The sequence below is a fragment of the Ambystoma mexicanum genome, chromosome 6q (assembly GCF_040938575.1).
Source record: "Ambystoma mexicanum isolate Mex_15411 chromosome 6q, UKY_AmexF1_1, whole genome shotgun sequence".
NCBI classification, from domain to species: Eukaryota; Metazoa; Chordata; class Amphibia; order Caudata; family Ambystomatidae; genus Ambystoma; species Ambystoma mexicanum.
This window is the reverse complement of record NC_090937.1, coordinates 1,134,940,667-1,134,959,703: the sequence shown is the minus strand read 5'-3', so window position 1 is coordinate 1,134,959,703 and position 19,037 is coordinate 1,134,940,667. Positions and strand designations below refer to the sequence as shown.

Genomic DNA, 19,037 nt, shown 5'->3' with positions numbered 1-19,037 from the left:
CAGATCCAGGACTAGACACACACCACATAAACAAACAGAAACCATTACTAGTTCCACCAAGAGTGTACCACCCACATAGTCCAGACACCACCAACATTGCAACTACAAACCAAGATGCTGGACTATCTTGCAGCTACCACAACCTGTGACTCTGGATCGCTTATGGACACCATCTAACCATTGCACACGACACACTAACACCAACACAATGCACCACCACGCAACCGAGGCAAAGAATCTTAGTCATACCTATGCAACACATGAGACCTTGCACAAACTACCACATGCAAAACAACATCCACAGATGACGGTTCCTCCTGGTTCTGAATCTATCCTCTCACCCTTCCCCCCAGTGATCTACTACACCCCTTTGTTGCAGAGATACGTGTGCACCTGGAGACTAACCCTGGTTGGTAGCGGTGCACGGTGCAACTCAACATAACATAACAAAGGCATGCTATACATATAATTTAAGGAAAATGGCACAGTCTCCCTAAAATAAACGCTGTTTGAGGTTTTAATTATGAACATGTGAGAATAATGCTGAAAGTTTAAAACTTTGTCTTCCGTAGAGTTCACAGCCCATCAAATAATTTTCACAGATATTACTGCGATCAGGAGAGTAATGCACAACCTCCTTTAGTCCCATCTATATGATTGAAGTGACTAATGTCTTAAACCTGTGTACAGTCTTTTAACATTGGATTGGAGTAGTATCATTGGCACAGAGCAAGAAAATACATTGAGTTGCAAGATCCGCTTAACATGTGCACATGAGTGAACTGGGAACTAAAAGAGGCCCTAGAAATAATGTTCAAAGTGGCCCCATATCACACATTTTCAGCAAGCTCAATGGGAACATTTGGAAATACCACAGAAAAGAGGCCCAGATGCAGAGGCCTACTGGGAAATCTCCAGAGTTCCCCATAGGGGAGTCCACCCATGCATATGCATATGCGTAGACATAAGCCTGATCTGGTGTGCAAATTGCTGCTCTAACACCTTCTTTGTGAAGCAGCGTGAAATAACGGGAGCCAGGCCATCATAGGTAAGTACACTCTGCTTTAATGTCCATTGGTTGCCAACACTCAGGGTTCACATAGAAGCAAGGAAGGCAGGTAGTTACACAAATACAAGACATACAGATATGGACACTGGAACCCCCACACCCATGCAGCCAGCTTCCGTCTGCCAACTGACAATGGTCACCCTTAGAACACAGAAGGTCCCACGCTCCACAAAGCCCCCAGAAGCTCTGACATCACCACAGAACCTATGACACGACATCACCTGATACACACACAAAGGACATTACTATACTTCTCCCTCCATTAACAGATACACACACAACTGGTCATCAAGCCACCAACATAGCAGGAAAATACACCGAGCCCATAGGAGAAAACAAAAGTAGCCAACAAAACAACCAAAACCCGGACCCATCAAAAATGCCAGGACCGAACACCCATTAACAAAAGGTGCACACAATGACGGGTCGCAATACATCTAATGCGGTCAGTAATACCCAAACACTTCCCAGATCAGAACACTCACCAACACTCCATCCCTCCTTACACCAATGCAGAACTGGAACAAAATGCCCACCAAAGTAGAAAAAGGACACTAACACCCACTGCACCAAACCGACCAACAGGAACACCACAAAAGACAAAAATAAAAAAAAATCACTCTGTCCACCCTGGGCTTCGCCCCAGGGCCTCACGCCTACATGCCCAAACGCAAACCATGCACAGAAGAGAGCACACTAAAACTACCCTACCAACCTGGCCCTCAAAAAACCAAAACTCCTACCACTCTGGACTGACCCCCAGAGCCACAGGCCTGCCACACCTGAGAACTGACAAGCTTGCTTACCTGTGAACAAGCAACATAACTATCTACAATCCTGTCAGACATCCAAAAATACCCGTAAAACACCACCCATTAACCAATGCCCACAGTCTAAACATTAACACAATACCGACCCCAATAGTCCCCTGGCACTTTGACACTGTCAAACACAACTCACTGGCACTAGATGAAAATGTACCAAAAAAGACACCCTTGCTGAGAAACCCATTAGCATCCAACATGAAACAGCCCAAATGCTGTATGCACAAGTGGGATAGTCACAACACAAACCTCTCCAAACACAACACACCTTGGGCCACAGATCTATAAATACCGAAAACTCCTCAATACGACTTACACGCCCCGACTGTAGCCAACAGTCACAACAATGCTACAGAACCCAGACAGTATTCTGTAGCAGATCACAACGAAAACGTGGTAAAGATGCTCCACCTCAATACGCCTTGACTGTAACCAACAGCCAAAACATGACTGTAACTAACAGCCACAACAAACTACAGAACCCACACGGCATTCCATAGCAGAGGAACTGTAACCAACAGTTTAACAAATGCAAAAATGCTTTACCTCAATACGCCTTGATTGTAACCAACGGCCACAACAAACTACAGAAACCCATCACAACTGTAACCAACAGTTTAACCAAAGCACACAGTCACTGCTCTACCCTCTGCTCAATCTGACTGTACTGACAGCCACACCGAAAAACAGAACCCACTGGGTTATTCTGTGGTGTCACAACACTGTAATCAACAGTTTAAGGAATGCACACCTTTAAAAACACACCTCAACTCCCCCAAACACAAGCAGCACATAGTTGACCCGTGCACTATTACCTTAATCTTGTGAACAACCCACGCCTCCAAACACACACCATGCGTCATGCAGTACTGGGTACGGAGATATTTCAACTCCACAAACAACACATACATCCCTGCATCATGTGAGCTTGAACCTCGAAACACCTCAACGCCTCCAAATACAACACAACACAACACAACCTGATGTCGGTATCTTAAATACCGAAAACCCTCACATCTCCAAACACATGCCCTGTACAACCCTGCACATCATCACTTTCATGGCAGAACAAATACACCATGTACATCCTTACACCAATTTATTTGGCTAAACCTAATTACAAGCGTGTAATCATAGTACAAGAACAAATGTGTGCTCCCCAACTTCTTTATGTCCATATAAACATAACCGGAAATGCACAAAATAATGTCTCCTGCGCCTAACGTATAGTTCTAATAAGCAGTGACCACTTCCAGGACACACCAATCCTGACCCCTCTTCCAAATCCCCTAAACGTGGAAGGCGAAAATATGAACACCAGTAACTAAAAAGTATACAGTAACAGTATTCATACCCCAAACACGCTGACTCTGCACCCTCATGTCCAAATTGCGTCTTTTGGATGAGTGCTAACCCCAGGGGAAAACCTAAACATCTAGGGAGAAGGGCCACAACATAACTCAACTCAAAGACATAACAATGGCCCTGACACTGACACCACTAAACCACACCAGGAGACACATTATGCCACTAGTAATGGGCCACAACATAAACATACCAAGAAAAATAAAACCGGCCTGAGTCTGACACATGCTAACTGCCCTCGTACCTCAGCCAAACCTGACTCGGTCAGTGAGCCAACTCAAATTGTTTCAACTTCCTTCAAATCTTCCGACAAGCATTTCGCACCTCCTGGGAAAACCGATTGCTATTGCAGCACACTCCACACTCCAACTCTCCATCGGACAGATGCCCTGGAAAAACACTGTGCAGCACCGAAATGTCATTCCTTCGCAAAAACCATAGCGAAGCAAAATCCCCAGCGCCGTCATTACCTTCGCCTGGCACCTCGCCTAACGTGTCACCTCTGTGAGCAAGGGAGGAAACACTGTTTGCTTCTATTTTTGCATACCAACGTCCTGGCAGGATACTAGGGTCCTCTTTTCTACGCTATGACATCACCATTTCAGCATTCGCTGCGTTCAGAACAGGACTCTCCATATCGATTCCTCCTGCTAGGCCTGTCCCCAGCACACTGCTCTCTGCACCTGCTAAAATTCCACAAAGCACCGCCACAGGGTTGCCAAACATGTCGCGCAGCTCGCCTTGCCCTGACCTTTTCCGACCTCATGCCAGAGAAAAATACTGACACAGCACAAACAGCAACAGTCACTTCTCCAGGCTGTGCTGCCGAGCCGTATGTTAATTCTGCCATAACTCGCTATCCCTGGTGGCCTCAAGGATAACGCTCATTGGCGTAGAAGCATACATGCTAACCCTCCCGATTTAGGCGGGAGACTCCCGATTTTTGTGTGAAAAATACTGCAATTTTTCACGTTCTCCCGCCTAAAATGATGATTTCCCCAATGCATTCCTATGGGGAAATTGTTGTCTCACGATTTCTCTAAAGAAATCTCCATCCCAGGCACATCAGAATGTTGGCATGTATGTAGAAGCCTTGCATGACTCCGACCTCGTGGCTGTGGGAGAGGTCTTCCTGGGGCAGTGTCCGTGCTCTGCTGCACCCCCCCTGAGCAGCTCCTGACCTTTTGCCTCAAAACCTCGTAGCCAGTGAAATAACGGGAGCCAGACCGTCATACGTAAGTACACTCTGCACACTTTAATGTCCATTGGTTGCCAACACTCAGGGTTCACATAGAAGCGAGGAAGGAGGGTAGGTACACAAAGACAAGACGTACAGATACGTACACTGGATCCAGAACACCCATGCAGCCAGCTCCCGTCTGCCAAGTGACAATGGTCACCCTTAGAACACAGAAGGACCCACATTCCACAGACACCCCAGAAGCTCTGACATCACCACAGAACCTCTGACACCACATCACCTGATCCACACACAAAGCACATTGCTACACAGCGCCACAGGCTAATACCAACGAAACCTTAAGGCAACGCAATTCCAGTCTCATTTAGACATTTCATTTTTAAGAATGGTCCATATCGTGGACATGAATGTTTTCGGACTCTTAAATCAAGTAACTCATTGCTTTCCTTTCCAAGTGAAGATAAATTGATAACTAACTTCAGGAAAGGGTGGGGGTTGAAGGAGAGACGTGTTTGATGCTGGATAGGTTAGAAAGATGTTATAGACTGCTGTGCATCTGTGAACATTATCCAGCTATGTCAGCACATTAAACGTCGGTGTGAGTTTTCTCATTTGGTTAATGCATGTGCTGTGGATTTCTATGTGCAGTGCGTACAGTTCACAGGTTGGAATCTGGTTAGAAATGACATTTGTCACATTTATGATAGACCAGGGGCTCTGATGGTTTGGGGCAGAGCCATGCCAGGCATGCCCGGATCTCTTTGTATTTTTGTAAGATTTGTTAAACAAGTATGTATGTACGCATGTATGCATGTATGTATGTATTCATGCATGGAATTTATATATGGTGAACCTAATAGGAACCTAATGGGAAGAAATGCAATATTTCACTGCTGTACAGACTCCATGACAAAAGCATAGTTGACACCTGTGCCCCACTGAATCAGTTGCCTGAGCTGTAGCCCTTGCACTTCCGTGGCACAGAACAGGGTCAGGCCGCAAGTGCCCTCTTGGCTGCTGCAGTGGCAGACAGGTCATTGTAGCACAGGAGTTTCATTTAAGCTGTGCGCCTCTGGTCACAAACTGCATAACTATGAGAGTTAATATCCTGGTGGCAGTTGTGAACTTTAAATATAAGCCATACCTGAGTTTAGAGTCTGGGAGCTAGCATCCCTTATACTTATTACAGCCACATGTATTTGATATCATGTATGTGTCAGCACTATGAGCTTAGCCATTGAAGGTTGATGTGTATTCTGGTCCAAGAGACTGGTCTGGTAGACTGGCCCTTTCAATGACCAGGGTAGGAGACTGGATGGCTACACCTCCTCTTTTGAACCTTATTGTAAGGGCTAATAACATCCTCTCCAGCAGGGGCCGACCTGGGAAACAGAAACCAAAGGGCACACCCATCACAAAAAGGCCCTTTCCGGGCCCCAGACATTGGCTAGGTCACTATGCATCGCTTTTTGCTCAAGTACATATTCTCTTTATCATCATTGTGGTTCATTATTGCCTTTTTTATGCCTTGTTTCATTACCCAGAGTGTTGTAATTTCTATCCACATATTCGCTTTGCAAAGAGGCGGGTTAAGTCCTGTGTTTTTCTATTTAGTTTTCTTGCAGATGGTGTATTTAACTGCAATATATATATATTGTTATAGAACCTTTATTGCACATTTCCATTATTCTGAACTGCTATACTTTGCTGTTTGGGTTGCTACTGAATCACATTCACACCCCTCAGCCCACATTTCCACAAAAGGGGAACAGTAAAGTATACATCTTAACTGTTTCTGTTGTACCTTTACGATTGAGATCACTCTTGCCATGTGGAAGTGTGGGTGCTAAGCAGGTGGTATAGCCCCCTTCTCATGCTTATACTCCTAAAGTTCAAACCCCATTGTATCACAGTAGAGTCTTCAGTTAATTCCTTAAGTGTAGGATGCCAGGGGTAAGTCTTAGCTGCATCGGAAACTTGCGTAATAATGAGAAGTGAAATATTACAAGAGAGCTCAGGAAAATACCTTAAGACAGGGGCAGAGTCATTCACTTGTCAAGTATGCATGCATGGTTTAGCCATTCAGCATGCTGGTGGCTCATACTTGGGAACTATGCATGTTGGTAATATTACTATAGTCAGAGTTAACGCCTGATATTTTTCTCTGCAAAGGATTGCTTTGGCAAAGGCAGGCACATGGCAAGCATGTAAAATGCATCTAATAACCTCACTGACGACACTTAAATAGGTGCAATTTGGATGGCTATTCTACCGAGTATATGAATTTACAGAAGTAGTGTGATTGGGAAAGACCAGCATAGCCCATCTCCGCAGTAATTTTCTTTATTTCTTTTAGAATGATTGCTTCTTGCTGGCAGAAAACAGGAGTTTCAATTTGCATTGTTCATTAAATAATGTGACACAGGAGTGGCTAAATGTTACCCCTGCAATATCACACTATTGACTTTGAATGTCTAGTAGTAGAACTAACATCAAAATGTTCGACCCAGTGATTACAGTACCTTCACCAGCCTCTGTTACTTAGGTTGGTCTTTCCCTACTTTAATGTCTCTTATTTACTGCACTTGCAGACATAGAACTTAAGGACAGTGGGCTGCTATAGTGCATTGTAACCTGCATATGCCATTAAAGGCCTTACTGCAATCCTGTGTCCAGCATAGTCATTACCCAGACCATAACAAACACTTTGCCTTTAGTTTCCGACCACTTATGAACTGCATTTGTGGACTCTGGAACAAGGACATTGAGAACATCTTGTCATGGCCGTGTAGTTATAAAATCTCATTGCAACTGCCCGTAATAGGTGCTTGTGTAAGCACCTATAGCTAGATATGTAGAGTAGAAGAATCACCACTGCATTTCAGAACAGCATTCTGTCATGGAGTCCATGGCAAATAAACAGGGATGCGTTGGTCAATTCAGCAAGCAAACTTGTCAGCACACATTGTCAGACTTCAAACGCAAGCAATATTTTAATCTGAATGTGAGGGGTATGCTTAATTTGCAATGCATCAGAGTGAGCCTCTTCACTAGAATCCACTTGATACAGTCTGAATCAATACGTAGTGCCTAGTTGAAGAAACTGTACTAGAAGAGAGGATCTCGGGAGGATAGCTCAGTGGCAACGCGCTCGCCTTCAAAGTAAGACAACACTAAGACACACAGGTTCGATCCCCAGGTCCGCACCTAGAGACCTCTCGGTATTAAGCATGTTATAAAGAACCAATTCCAAGAATGATTTCATCAAAGCAGTGCGTGCCTTGGTCACATACACTGCCATGATACTCAATGTTTCCCCTAATAGTAGTGCACAATTCCACTACATTGGCATGGTGTGCATGGGTGGACGCTACGCTATCCATCAATTCTACATCTGGAAATTAATTATGACTGGAGATGCTGGGCATTAGCAGATTGATGAGCTGTGCCTCTCTGGCCTGGCTTCCTAGAATGCCCTGTATATATCATGTTAATGTGACCATGCAGATTTACTTCCAAACATACTCGGCTACAGGAGGCACAGCTCAGTTGAGACCATAGCATCTTTCTTCTTGCTATAATTTATTTTGATGTGTTTTGCCTGTTGACAGAAAGAATTGCAAGCTTGCATACAAAACACGTAGCTTATCGTAATGTACTCTTAGATCTACCTTTATTGTGAAAGGAAGACAAAAAAAAAACGCTGAATACTTACAGCTCGAAAACTCCAGTGGACAGGAGTGTTCATCCATCGGAAAGTTATGAAGCTGAAGGTAACATTCAGCATTTATTGTCAACCTAGGGTAGAACAAAAGAGACACGAATTAACAGTGAGCGATGGATCCCTCGGTGCAATTGCAAAAGTGTTAGTATTGCTTTTACTGTGGTGTTCACACCCTCTCTGGCGGGCTGGATCAGGTGTTATCGGCCCGGGGCCTGCATGAAAGGCCCTTCCTCCGGTTCGGCCTTAAACTCAAGTCCCGGGCTGATAACACCTGATCCAGCCCGCCAGAGAGCGTGTTAAGGCCATTAGCACCCCTAGTTACCAAAGCAGCGACACAGGTGCTAAAAAAAAAAAAGATTTTCCTTCCTACAACGCGACGTGTGCGGCGTCCCATTGTACGACCGAAAATCCTTTACCAACATGGCCACACAGAAATTGAAGAGGGGCTCCTTACTGAACTCTTCTTCCCTTTCCATGGAGGCCGCCGAAGTCGCAATATGGTAAGTTTGGGGCGGGAGGAGCATACCAAATTTAAAAAATGAGATGGAGGTGGGGGGAAGATGGCAGAGGTGGGAGACGCCTGTCAGGCGGCTTGGAATGCGGGCTTACAGGGGCAGATCAAGCCTGTGTTCCTAGCCACCTGATTGGCTGCCTCCCCCCACCCGGGTGTGAATGGGAAATCAAACAGATGAACTTAAACCTAATTTCGAATAAGATTACATCCATGTAAAATAACATGACAAATAAAACTCAAGATTCTTTAGGTTGCGAAAGGGTTCTTTTCCAACATTTTTTAAATGGTTTATGGTTGAAAATGTTGCCAGATAAACAAAACGCAGAACTCGTTTTCTATAATTGTGTGAACATTAACCCAAAAAGGAAGATCATGAAAGTATGTGAAGACACATATTGTGTTAGAAATGTGAGAGACAAGATTGCTTTTCAAATAGGCCAGCCTGAATACCTAAGCATTTTCATATAAAGCTAACAGAATATCCAAGGTCCCAAATATGAGTAGAGCACAATGGTAAACCGAGGTAATCAGGAGCATATTATTTCTGCTTGCGGGTGGTGGAGCAAGGCCCAGCATACGCCATCAGCAGGTATCACCCGGAATGTGATGGTAGCCTCTTTGCTGAAGTAGTGTTGTTAAATTGCCTGGCAGATGTGCGGGAGCCCAGCCTCAGATTTTTTCGATGCAGTTTTTCTGTGTGACCAGACATTTTTCCTTGCGCACACCATTGTAGACTGTGCAACAGTCATGCAGGTTGGTATTGATGTGCGCTACATTTAGATTCAGATGGCGGCTGACAACATGAGGTAGACAGGACGATGCGCGTCAAGCGAAGTACCCATGCAGTACGACTTGTTTGGTGGCGCACATCAATTCCACTTTCCCCATCACAAAATGTTTTTGGCCGGTGGCTCTGATTTTTCATAGGAACTCAGTGCTGCGGGAAGAGGATGCGCTCGGCTCGTTTTGGAACTGAAGATGCGAAAGTTGCCATTACTACTCTCAGATTGAAGAGGGTTTAATGGCTGTTAAGGTATGATGCTTTAAGGCACAACACCCATTGTTGTTTCATTTCTGCAAACCTTTCCAAGACATGATGCATCTCATCTGGGACGTCATTTTACCAAAATTCCAGGGGTTGCGGAAGTGACATCACATGACCCTTTACCTCTGATGACATCACAGGAAGTGATGTTATTTGACCCCATCCTGAAGTGATATCGTGGGAAGCGATGGAATGCAACCTTTCACCACTTGAAAAAACAGGAAGTGGCATCACATAGCATTGTACACTACAAAAACTATGGTTACGATATCACTATAACGTGATATACATTTCATACAAGAATTGATCGCCATATGCATCATTAACATCAGTGTGAATAGTCCATATTACCAAATTACTGTGAATGCAAGCAGACGTCCATGATAATGATGTGTTATTATACAGTACTTACGCTTAAGCGCTTTATATAGAAAAAATATACATACAATATCACCCACCATGTGTTGCTACTCATTTATTGATTTTAGAAGCATGAAAGGCTTAGTTGATTCATTGACTCACCCCCTGAAGTGTGCTTGAAATAAACCTTTAATGAGTCTAGCAATTATTGTACAGAATTCCAGAAAGACACATTATTTGGTATTCCAGATTCTTTCTTATTTAGGGTAACTGCTGCTAGACTTGTGGAACCCCTGTTCATTTTATTTTAAGTTTAAGAAGACTCATCAAGAAAGCCAGCCACTCCAGAAGCAAAGAGCCACACAGTGCTGGCCACAGCAGAGTAGCTTGCATTTAAAAAAAGACACTTTTTTAAAAACCTTTTTTTAGGGTTAGCAAGGGAGACCACAGGGGTCGCAGCTGCGACCCCTGGAAACCCCTAAATGACGTCCCTGCATCTTATCAGACTTGACATGATGGAGATAATTTTACAAGTCCTAGAGTGCAGCGAAAGTTGAAAATGTGTTATGCCCATCATTACACCTTGTTATGCTCCAGGGTATTTTTTTTTTAAAGGTGGAATGGGGGGTACCAAACCAGACATAGGTGTCCACCATGCCTTCCGATTCACATGCCATTCTCATGCAGGGGTAACATCAATGGCTTCCTATGACAACTTGTGTACCTGGTAAAAGCAGGTGGATTCCAAATCCACTATACATGATCTCCTCCAATAGTGCTGAAAAAGTTGTACTAGTTATTGCACCTGTTTTAACACTCATTTGCAGTACGTTTTGTAAATGTGGAATATTGCATACAGTGGAACCACATACATGCTATTGTTGGTGATCCCCTTTCATGCATTTAACACTTTTTACAAAATAAGCCCAATATGCAAGGTTTCCCAGGAAAGGGATGGCAATTTTTTGGCAAGCAAGGACGTACACTCCAATTGTTTACTATGCTATCTTTATTTCAGACTCTTCCTCCTGCATTGGTTCTCGACAGTCAGGGGAGTCAGTGGAGCCCCCCTCTCCTTGCTGATTCTGTCCCTCCTCAATCTTCACCTTGCCTTCCTGGCCCCTTCTCCAATAGAAAGTGGTATCCAGCGGACTGACCCCTCTGCATAGTCAGATTGCATTCATTCAAGGCTGCTGCTATGGACATGATATTGTCAATCTTGTATATTCTTTGAACTATTACATGTATGTGGATGTCTGTGGAAACGTACACAGGCATCACCAAACGAAGTGATGATGCAGAATTCTGAATTTCTATGTGACACGAAAGCACATACCTACACGACTCAAAACTATCTTTCATTCACTCTCCTTGTCTGATTGGCAGAGGGGGAGGCGTTGGGCACCTACTCTTCCTGCCTCAATGCCTAACAAAACTCCAATGTCAAGTCCTCTACCACATCTTTTAAATTCAACATATCTACTATTGCTCCACCTCACTTGGTTCACATTAACTCCAGCCTTTCCCCTTCTCGTCCCTTTGCACTATTCATTGATGAACTTGGGCCACTCCTTGATTCTTCGTTCACTAAACATCACCTTATTCTCTGAGGTGGCGTTAACCTTCTATCTCCAACCACTTTTCAGAAATCTGAACTTCAGTCTTTTCTTAGTGTCCACACTCTCCTCTCGATCCATAACCTAACTACTCAACCTCCCACACCAGGGGCAAATCTTTGAATCCCTTATTCATCTCCATCTCTCTCTCAGCCACCGATACTACAGTCTTACCATCTCTATCCGATCACTCCATTGTAAACCTTCTGCCATTTCGCTCTTTCTCTCAGATCCACAGTTCTAACTCTCCTCCTTCCCATCTGATGTCTTTTCTACTAAGCAGCCTTCTCCAACTTCCAACTCCTACTATATGCCTCATTATCCTCTCACTTCCAACTGTTAACGTCCACCCCTAAGTCTTATCATTCTTAACCATGGGTTACCCCATTCATATGGTCTCTCTGCACAGGCATGCATCAGCTTATGCGCAAATGGAAGGCTACTCACTCACATGGGAACCTGAAACTCTTCCTCTCTGCCCTGAGCACTCCCAAGTTCTCTCTAAGTCAAGCAAGAATGGATTTCTACCTCACCCTCTGACTCTCACCCCATCCATCCATGCCCTGCGTCCCTCTCCATCTCGTCCTCCTAGCCATCAATAACCATTGAGGAATGTATCCCCGACCTCACCAATGCTGCCTCAATTGCCTTGAATTTCAAAGCATTTCATTTATATCCTTTCAAAACTATGTACAAATGACTAGGACCTCTTTGATAAGGGAGTGGATTTCTGCAATTTCTGGAAATATATCACCCTCACTAGCAGCTGCATCAGGGGTAGTATCATTCAGAGAACTATCGCTCAAATCTGCAAATTTTTGTTGTCCGGGCAGGCAGATAGACAGGATCCAATGATATTGAAGAAGGGAGAAGGTCTCATATCCTGCACTTCTTTTACTCCCACCTCCATTGCCTCCCTTTGGAGGCTATAGCAAAGATTGAGGAGGGATCTATTGTCAACTGGGGGTATTGATTTTAGCGACTCACCTCGATTGCCAGAATTGTCCTGAATGTTAGACCTGCAAGGTAAAACTGCCCAACCTTCTACCCTCCTCTATATGCTGGAGCACTTGGAAAAAAGTCATTACTTTGCCAATTGATTGGGATGGGTCAGTATGAACTCTTGAATCGACTATTTACTCTGTGAAAGGAGTTTTCCCGTGCTCACACCCTAGATTTAATACAGACATATTGCTGCTCTTGTGTGTTTTGCTCGTGGGAGACCAAAAGCCATGAGCCCGCTTCTCGTATGATATTTTATCCCTCATTTTGTCAATGAGCGATTCAAAAAAAGCACTGAATTAAATATGGCTTACTCATGGTCAGGGCTCCCAGAACATGCAGACTACACTACTTAGCACTCACCTGCTAACGCATGCTTACACACGCGTGGACAGTCATTTAAGAGCTGCAAACTGGATTAGTTAAGCAGTTTTCAAACACAGCTGAGCAAATCCAAACAGCAAGGGTGCCAGCAGCCTCCAAAGCTGAATGCACTCTCGCTAACTGTCCACTTTAACCACATAGCCGGTCCCTGGTGGCCAGGGGCCATGGCTGGTGGGCAGATTGTCTGGGGCATACATCACAATTTTTTGTACATACCTGTTGACACTTTTCAAAAAATAAAACATAGGACACATTTGCAAAAGCATGCTTTGTGTCCTTAGCATTGCTCCACGCACACGTTTACTGCAAATCCGTCCTTCACCTCGGCTGTAATGCGAGCAGAATTTAGCATTCAAGCCTAACCCAATTTTGAAAATGTAGGGACTCATTGTACAATTTCGCCTCCTCTTGACAAAATCCCTCCATAAACATTAGATTTTGGGTCTTTATTCTTATTTGCAAACTTTTGTGCAAATTCGTCAAATGGTGCCAATGTTATAAGCCATCCCGAAATTGTGGGACCCCCTGCAACTTTGCCCCTCTTAGTAAAACTGCAACAATCTTTGTAGAAACATTCACAGTTGGGTCTATAGTTTTATTGCTAAATGTCATGCAATCAAAGTTATAAGCTGTCCAAAAACTGTTCTTCACACATGCATGGATGTCCTTGAACATTTGTCAAATTTTTGAGCATCTCCGGACATTGGAGAAGAAAACACAAAATGTTTGCCTTTTTTGGAAACATCTCATCCTCATCACACTCTCCACTTCAGAGATTGTTTCATTTGTTTGACAAGTTTAATGTTGTGTTTTTGAATATTTTTACCATGATGTTTGTAGAGTATGGGTGCAGTTTGCAAATCCAACATGGAAACCATTCCAAAGGATTTGAAGCACTGCACATTTTTCAATTGACCAATCAGTGGCTGTGTATGATGTCCAAGTACGTTATGCAGCTTCCCTATTATCTACTGGCTCAGAGGCATCTGTGTAAATTGAAGCAGGAAGTGAGTCTGCGGACCAAACCGAGATGCCACACTTTTTTTTGTACCTACGCTTTGCTTATTTTTAAAAAATTCACTGGACGGACTAACATCAAATATGCAAAAGCATGCTTTTGGGACCATGACGCTTCTCGCAAAAGTTTAGTGCAAATCCGTCCAATTGTTTGGTCTGTACATTTTTCATTTGATGTCTATGCGGATTTCTACATTTTTGGAACTCCCTCTACAACTTTGATGCCCCCTCTTGACTAAACCGCACCAATGTTGCAAATAAATTCAGAGTCTGGTCGATACTTTCTTTTGCAAATTTTTGTGCTGATTTGTCAAACGGTCCCAAAGTTATAAGCCAAGAAAAAACTGCTCTTTCTGTGGGAAAGACAATTTAAGCATAACTACAGGATCCCTATCATGGTCCTTGTAATTGTACCTGGCAGAACAATGCTCTTTCGTTCACAAAATAACATACAATAGATAACAAATCAGAATTGAGAGAAAGATGAGCGCTTCTTACTATAGGGTGAGTTTCCGTAACATCCTGACTAGGTTGTGGAGGGGAGTAAATGGAAAAGTAAGCAGGGACAATACATGTGTGGACATGCATAGCTTACAAGCAGCATTCATAATTTTTATGTCCAGGTAGGTGGTACGGCCAGCTGTGTTAGTGATGTGACCATGATGGATGAAGTGCTATAGTAGAGGCAGAGAAAGTGACGGACAGAGGTAGTTTGTAGGTGAGGCAAAGGACATGGAGGTTGAGGAGACAGAGGAAAGATTACGAGAAGGCTTGTAGAGTTTTATAGAGGAGGGTCGATACAGTGGTGCCTTGCTCTGGATAGATATGCTAACCAGGAGAAGAAATTGAAATCTGGACCTGTTCTGCATTGCAAGCCATCCAGCCCTGGAGATAGTACAGGGACGCAGGTGTGAAGTGAGAGAGTTGAAAGAGTTTTGGTAGTGAAATTAATGATCTTGTCGAGAGGACAAAAAGCATAGTTGGGGAGAGCAAAGAGGATGCTGGAACAGTAGTCGAGAGTGTTTAAGAGCCGCTGGTTTGTATTGAGAGGAGGTTCCTGATTTTCCTAATATTTAGGAGGTTGATGTGTTCCTCCATTCCAAGAGTTGGAGAGTATTTGGCAGGGAAGAAGAACACCTCTGTTTTGGTAGAGTTTAACATCAGAAAGTGCAAAGTCATTTGATATTTAATGGCAGAGACACAATTGGAAATGTTGATAGAGAGATGAGAGGAGAGTTCAGGAAAGAGAAGAATGTGGAATGACAGGAGCGCAAACCTGCTTGTAGGGAGTCTCGAAGGTTATGGATGTCTAAGGAATGTGTAGGGTGGTTGAACACAACTCTTTGAAGCACTTTAGAGTAGTGCAGAAGGAGAGACACAGGGCGATAGTTAGCCGGTAGGATTGGGTTAGCCCCTTGCTATTTTAGGAGAGGGATAACCGAGACTGTTTTGAAAATAGAGGGAAAGCAAGCAGAGTCAAAGGACAGGTTGAAGAGTTCAGCGAGGTCAGAGTTCACTAAAGGGGCAAGAGGGTATGATGAGTCACAAAATGGGTTTAACCTTCATCAGTAGAGATGGAACCTCTTCATTATTAGTGTGACTGAAGTGGGAGATAGAGACAGAGGCTGATGATAGAATAGGTGGAGTTTACAATGTAGGAGAATGGGATGGGAGGAAGGTGAGGAAAGAGTCTCTAATTTTAGACATTTTGCAGTGAGGTATTCAGCTGGGTCATTAGCTGTGAGAGTGAAGTTGATAGTCATAGGTTTAGGAGGCGTGAGGAGTTAGTTTAGGTTGCCTACAGGGCCTTCATACTGACCTATTCAAATCAACTAGCAAAATAATGACTTTTTTTCAAGTGCTCCAGCTTATAGAGGAGGGTAGAAAGTTAGGCAGTTTTACCTTGCAAGTCTAACATTCAGGAAAATTCTGGCAATCGAGGTGAGTCGCTAAAATCAATACCCCCCGTTGACAATACATCCCTCCTCAATCTTTGCTATAGCCTCCAAAGGGAGGCAATGGAGGTGGGAGTAAAAGAAGTGCAGGATATGAGATCTTCTCCCCTCCTGAATATTATTGGATCCTGTCTATCTGCCTGCCCGGACCGCAAAGACTTGCAGATTCGAGCAGTAGTTCTTTGAATGATACTGCCACTGAGGCAGCTACTAGTGAGGTTGACATAGTTCCAGAAATTGCAGAAATCCACTCCCTTATCTAAGAGGTCCTAGTCATTTGTACATAGTTTTGAAAGGATATAGATGAAATGCTTCGATACTCAAGGCAATTGAGGCAGCATTGGTGAGGTCAGGGATACATTCCTCAATGATTATTGATGGTTAGGAGGACGAGATGGCGAGGGAAGCATGGCATTTGCACAAACAGGGCTCCAGCATAATTGAGCAAGAAGCCCAGATTACTGTGCTGAATAATCCAAACCCCCAGGGCAAGGGAAACCTGAGGGATGACATAATTCAGGAGGTGAGGGTGTAAACAGCAGCTCCTCAGGAGTTTAGACTCCGATGAGGATTTTTACCATCCAAGAAAGGAGAGGAGGCAAAGGAAAAAGGCCATGAGAGTGGTCCAGCAGAAGAAAAGTAAAAGAAAGTTCTCTTATAGGAAGAATCTGGGGGGCCCTGGCGGCAACTGTGGACACTTGCTATACCTGCATCTCCTCAGACATTGAGCCTCATTACGAGGCTGGCGGCCGCGGAATGAACGGTGCCGGTAACGGACCAACACCGTTCATTCCGGGCCGCCACATTACGAGGTCTGCAGCGGGTCCCGCTCTGGACGCCTGGCCAGACCAGACGTGCAGAGCGGGACCCGCTAGCAGTCCAGGATGCTAACAACGGGCCCGTCATTAAGGGGTCCGTTGTTAGCATTCTCCCCATTCCCATTGATCCCTACCAGGGCTCAAATGGGAATGGGGACGTGCCGGGTCCCGCGAAAGGGAATTACCGGGCTCTCAAAGGTCGGAATGGCCTGGTAAGTCCCCTTTTGCGGGACCCAGACCCGGGTTTGGGGGTAGCAATGCCGCTAAAAATGCCATGGCTACCTCCAAACTCGTAATGAGGCCCGTTCATTTTGAATTAAAAGAGAATGAGTGGACAACGAAAGGGAGAGAGAAGCAAAAAAAGCAAAAGTGGCGGCAAAAATGAGCACATTAGACGACTGAGTAAGGGTGAGGCCCTCTGTTGTTGAGGAAAAGGGGGAAGCTCATGTGGGGTCATCCGCCTATTCAAATGACTGGGAAGCCTCTGAAGCTTGTATCCTGGTATCGAACCAAATACAAGAGGGTGGTAGGGACAATGACAATTCGATTCTACAAGCACCCATGCTGCCTCCCTTCTCCCGCATTGATAGTAATAGTATCCCCCCCCCTCTGGATGACTTGAAGATAACAGTTACAGACCTATTAGCAATGTTTGAAAGGCCCTGTTCAATAGGCATGAACTTTTGAATTATTGCAATTTTTTCTGAGGCTGATTTAATCTAGAGACATTGCTCGAGTAGTTCTGCCAGACTCAAGTTTCAACACTAATTGGTCATGTATACATTTGTGCAGCAAAATAACATAGGAATCTTTAATGGCAATATCCTCTTCCTTTTTGAAAATGGGTTATTTGTTCAAAGTGGGTGCCCTTTACATTGCAAAAGTTGTAGTGCCATCAGCTGTAAAACAACTGGGGGAAACCACCCGGGGAAAGGGCGCGGCGGGGTGCAGGCAAGATTGCTACCTGAGAGTGTTGCTCCCGGTAGAGCCCAAATACAAGTAAAAGCAACAGAATCTCTTCAAGGATCTGACTGCAGAGATGGGTCCGAGAGAGTACCTTAATGATCAGGTACCCAACAATAGTCTTGGGGAGCCTGTGCTGTGCTGGAAAAGGGAAGCAAGCCCACAGACAGGATGAAGAGTGAGCGAAAAGACAGATGCAGGACACACAGCAAGTCGCACAGTGAGGAGGCGTGAGCTCCGCGGCAGAAGTAATTTGTTCCGGGGAGGCTGAGCAGCCGATGTGGAGGAACCCAGGAAGAGCAGCTGCCCATGAACGAAGGATGTAGTGAGCCATCAGAATTGACAGTGGGCCACAGACCTGGAATGTAGGAGGGGACTGTGCATCACATGACAACAGGTGCACACCGTGAAGAGGCCAGGGAGGGTGGCACGGTAAGGCTGAGCATCAGAGAGCCCAAAGGGCCACTAATGTCTTGCCCTAACAGCCCTTTGAAGGGCATCCAATGGTGAGATAGGTCGGTGCAGCGGACCAGGCGGCGTGCAGAGGGCTCTGCTCAGGGGAGGAGGAGGTGCCACAAAGACAAGGTCGTGCAAGGGGATCAACGCCAGAGTGCATCAGTGAATAGTGAGGCAAGTGCAAGGGGAGAAGCAAGGTGCACAGAGCAGGAGAGGGGGCTGCAAAGGTAATCCTCATCGATGGCAGACCTCAGTGCCCAAGGGAGCACCCTGAAGATAGGCCCTAAAGAGGATTTGTGGACAGGAAGTCTCGCTGGGGAGAGCCTTATGGGAATGGCAGCAGTGGGTGAAAAAAGAGGCTTGGCAAAGGACCTGGAGAACCATACCCCAATGTCATAAAATAGGGCCGCCTTCACCGGCACCAACCAGGGGGAGGTTGAGAGGATTGATTATTGCCAACAGCTCGGGGTGGCTGTAGAGGTGAGAAGGTGAATGTTAAAACATAAAAAGATAAGGAATGGTAAAGCCCTGCACCCTGACTAAGAGGGAATGCTCGTAAACACAGCTCAGGTGGGTTTCTATGAACTCAATGTCAACAGTGACTGTGGTTGCAGCTACAGAAGTTCAAAAGATGCCTAGAAAAGCGGAACCTGAAAGGCATGATGGGTAAACCAGGGACTGGCGGGCCCGCGAGAGATGAGGCGATGACCAAGGCGGACATCTC

General features: G+C 44.9%; 1 protein-coding gene across 3 annotated transcripts in view; it reads right to left on the bottom strand.

The window, feature by feature from the left end:
- GABRG1 (gamma-aminobutyric acid type A receptor subunit gamma1) overlaps positions 1–19,037 on the bottom strand; it is a 916,720-nt gene that overhangs the window by 272,591 nt on the left and 625,092 nt on the right. For all 3 annotated transcript variants that reach the window (XM_069631726.1, XM_069631725.1, XM_069631724.1), the window contains exon 5: positions 8,175–8,257. In XM_069631726.1, the coding sequence (XP_069487827.1) occupies positions 8,175–8,257 (83 nt within the window). The remainder of the gene's footprint in view (positions 1–8,174; positions 8,258–19,037) is intronic.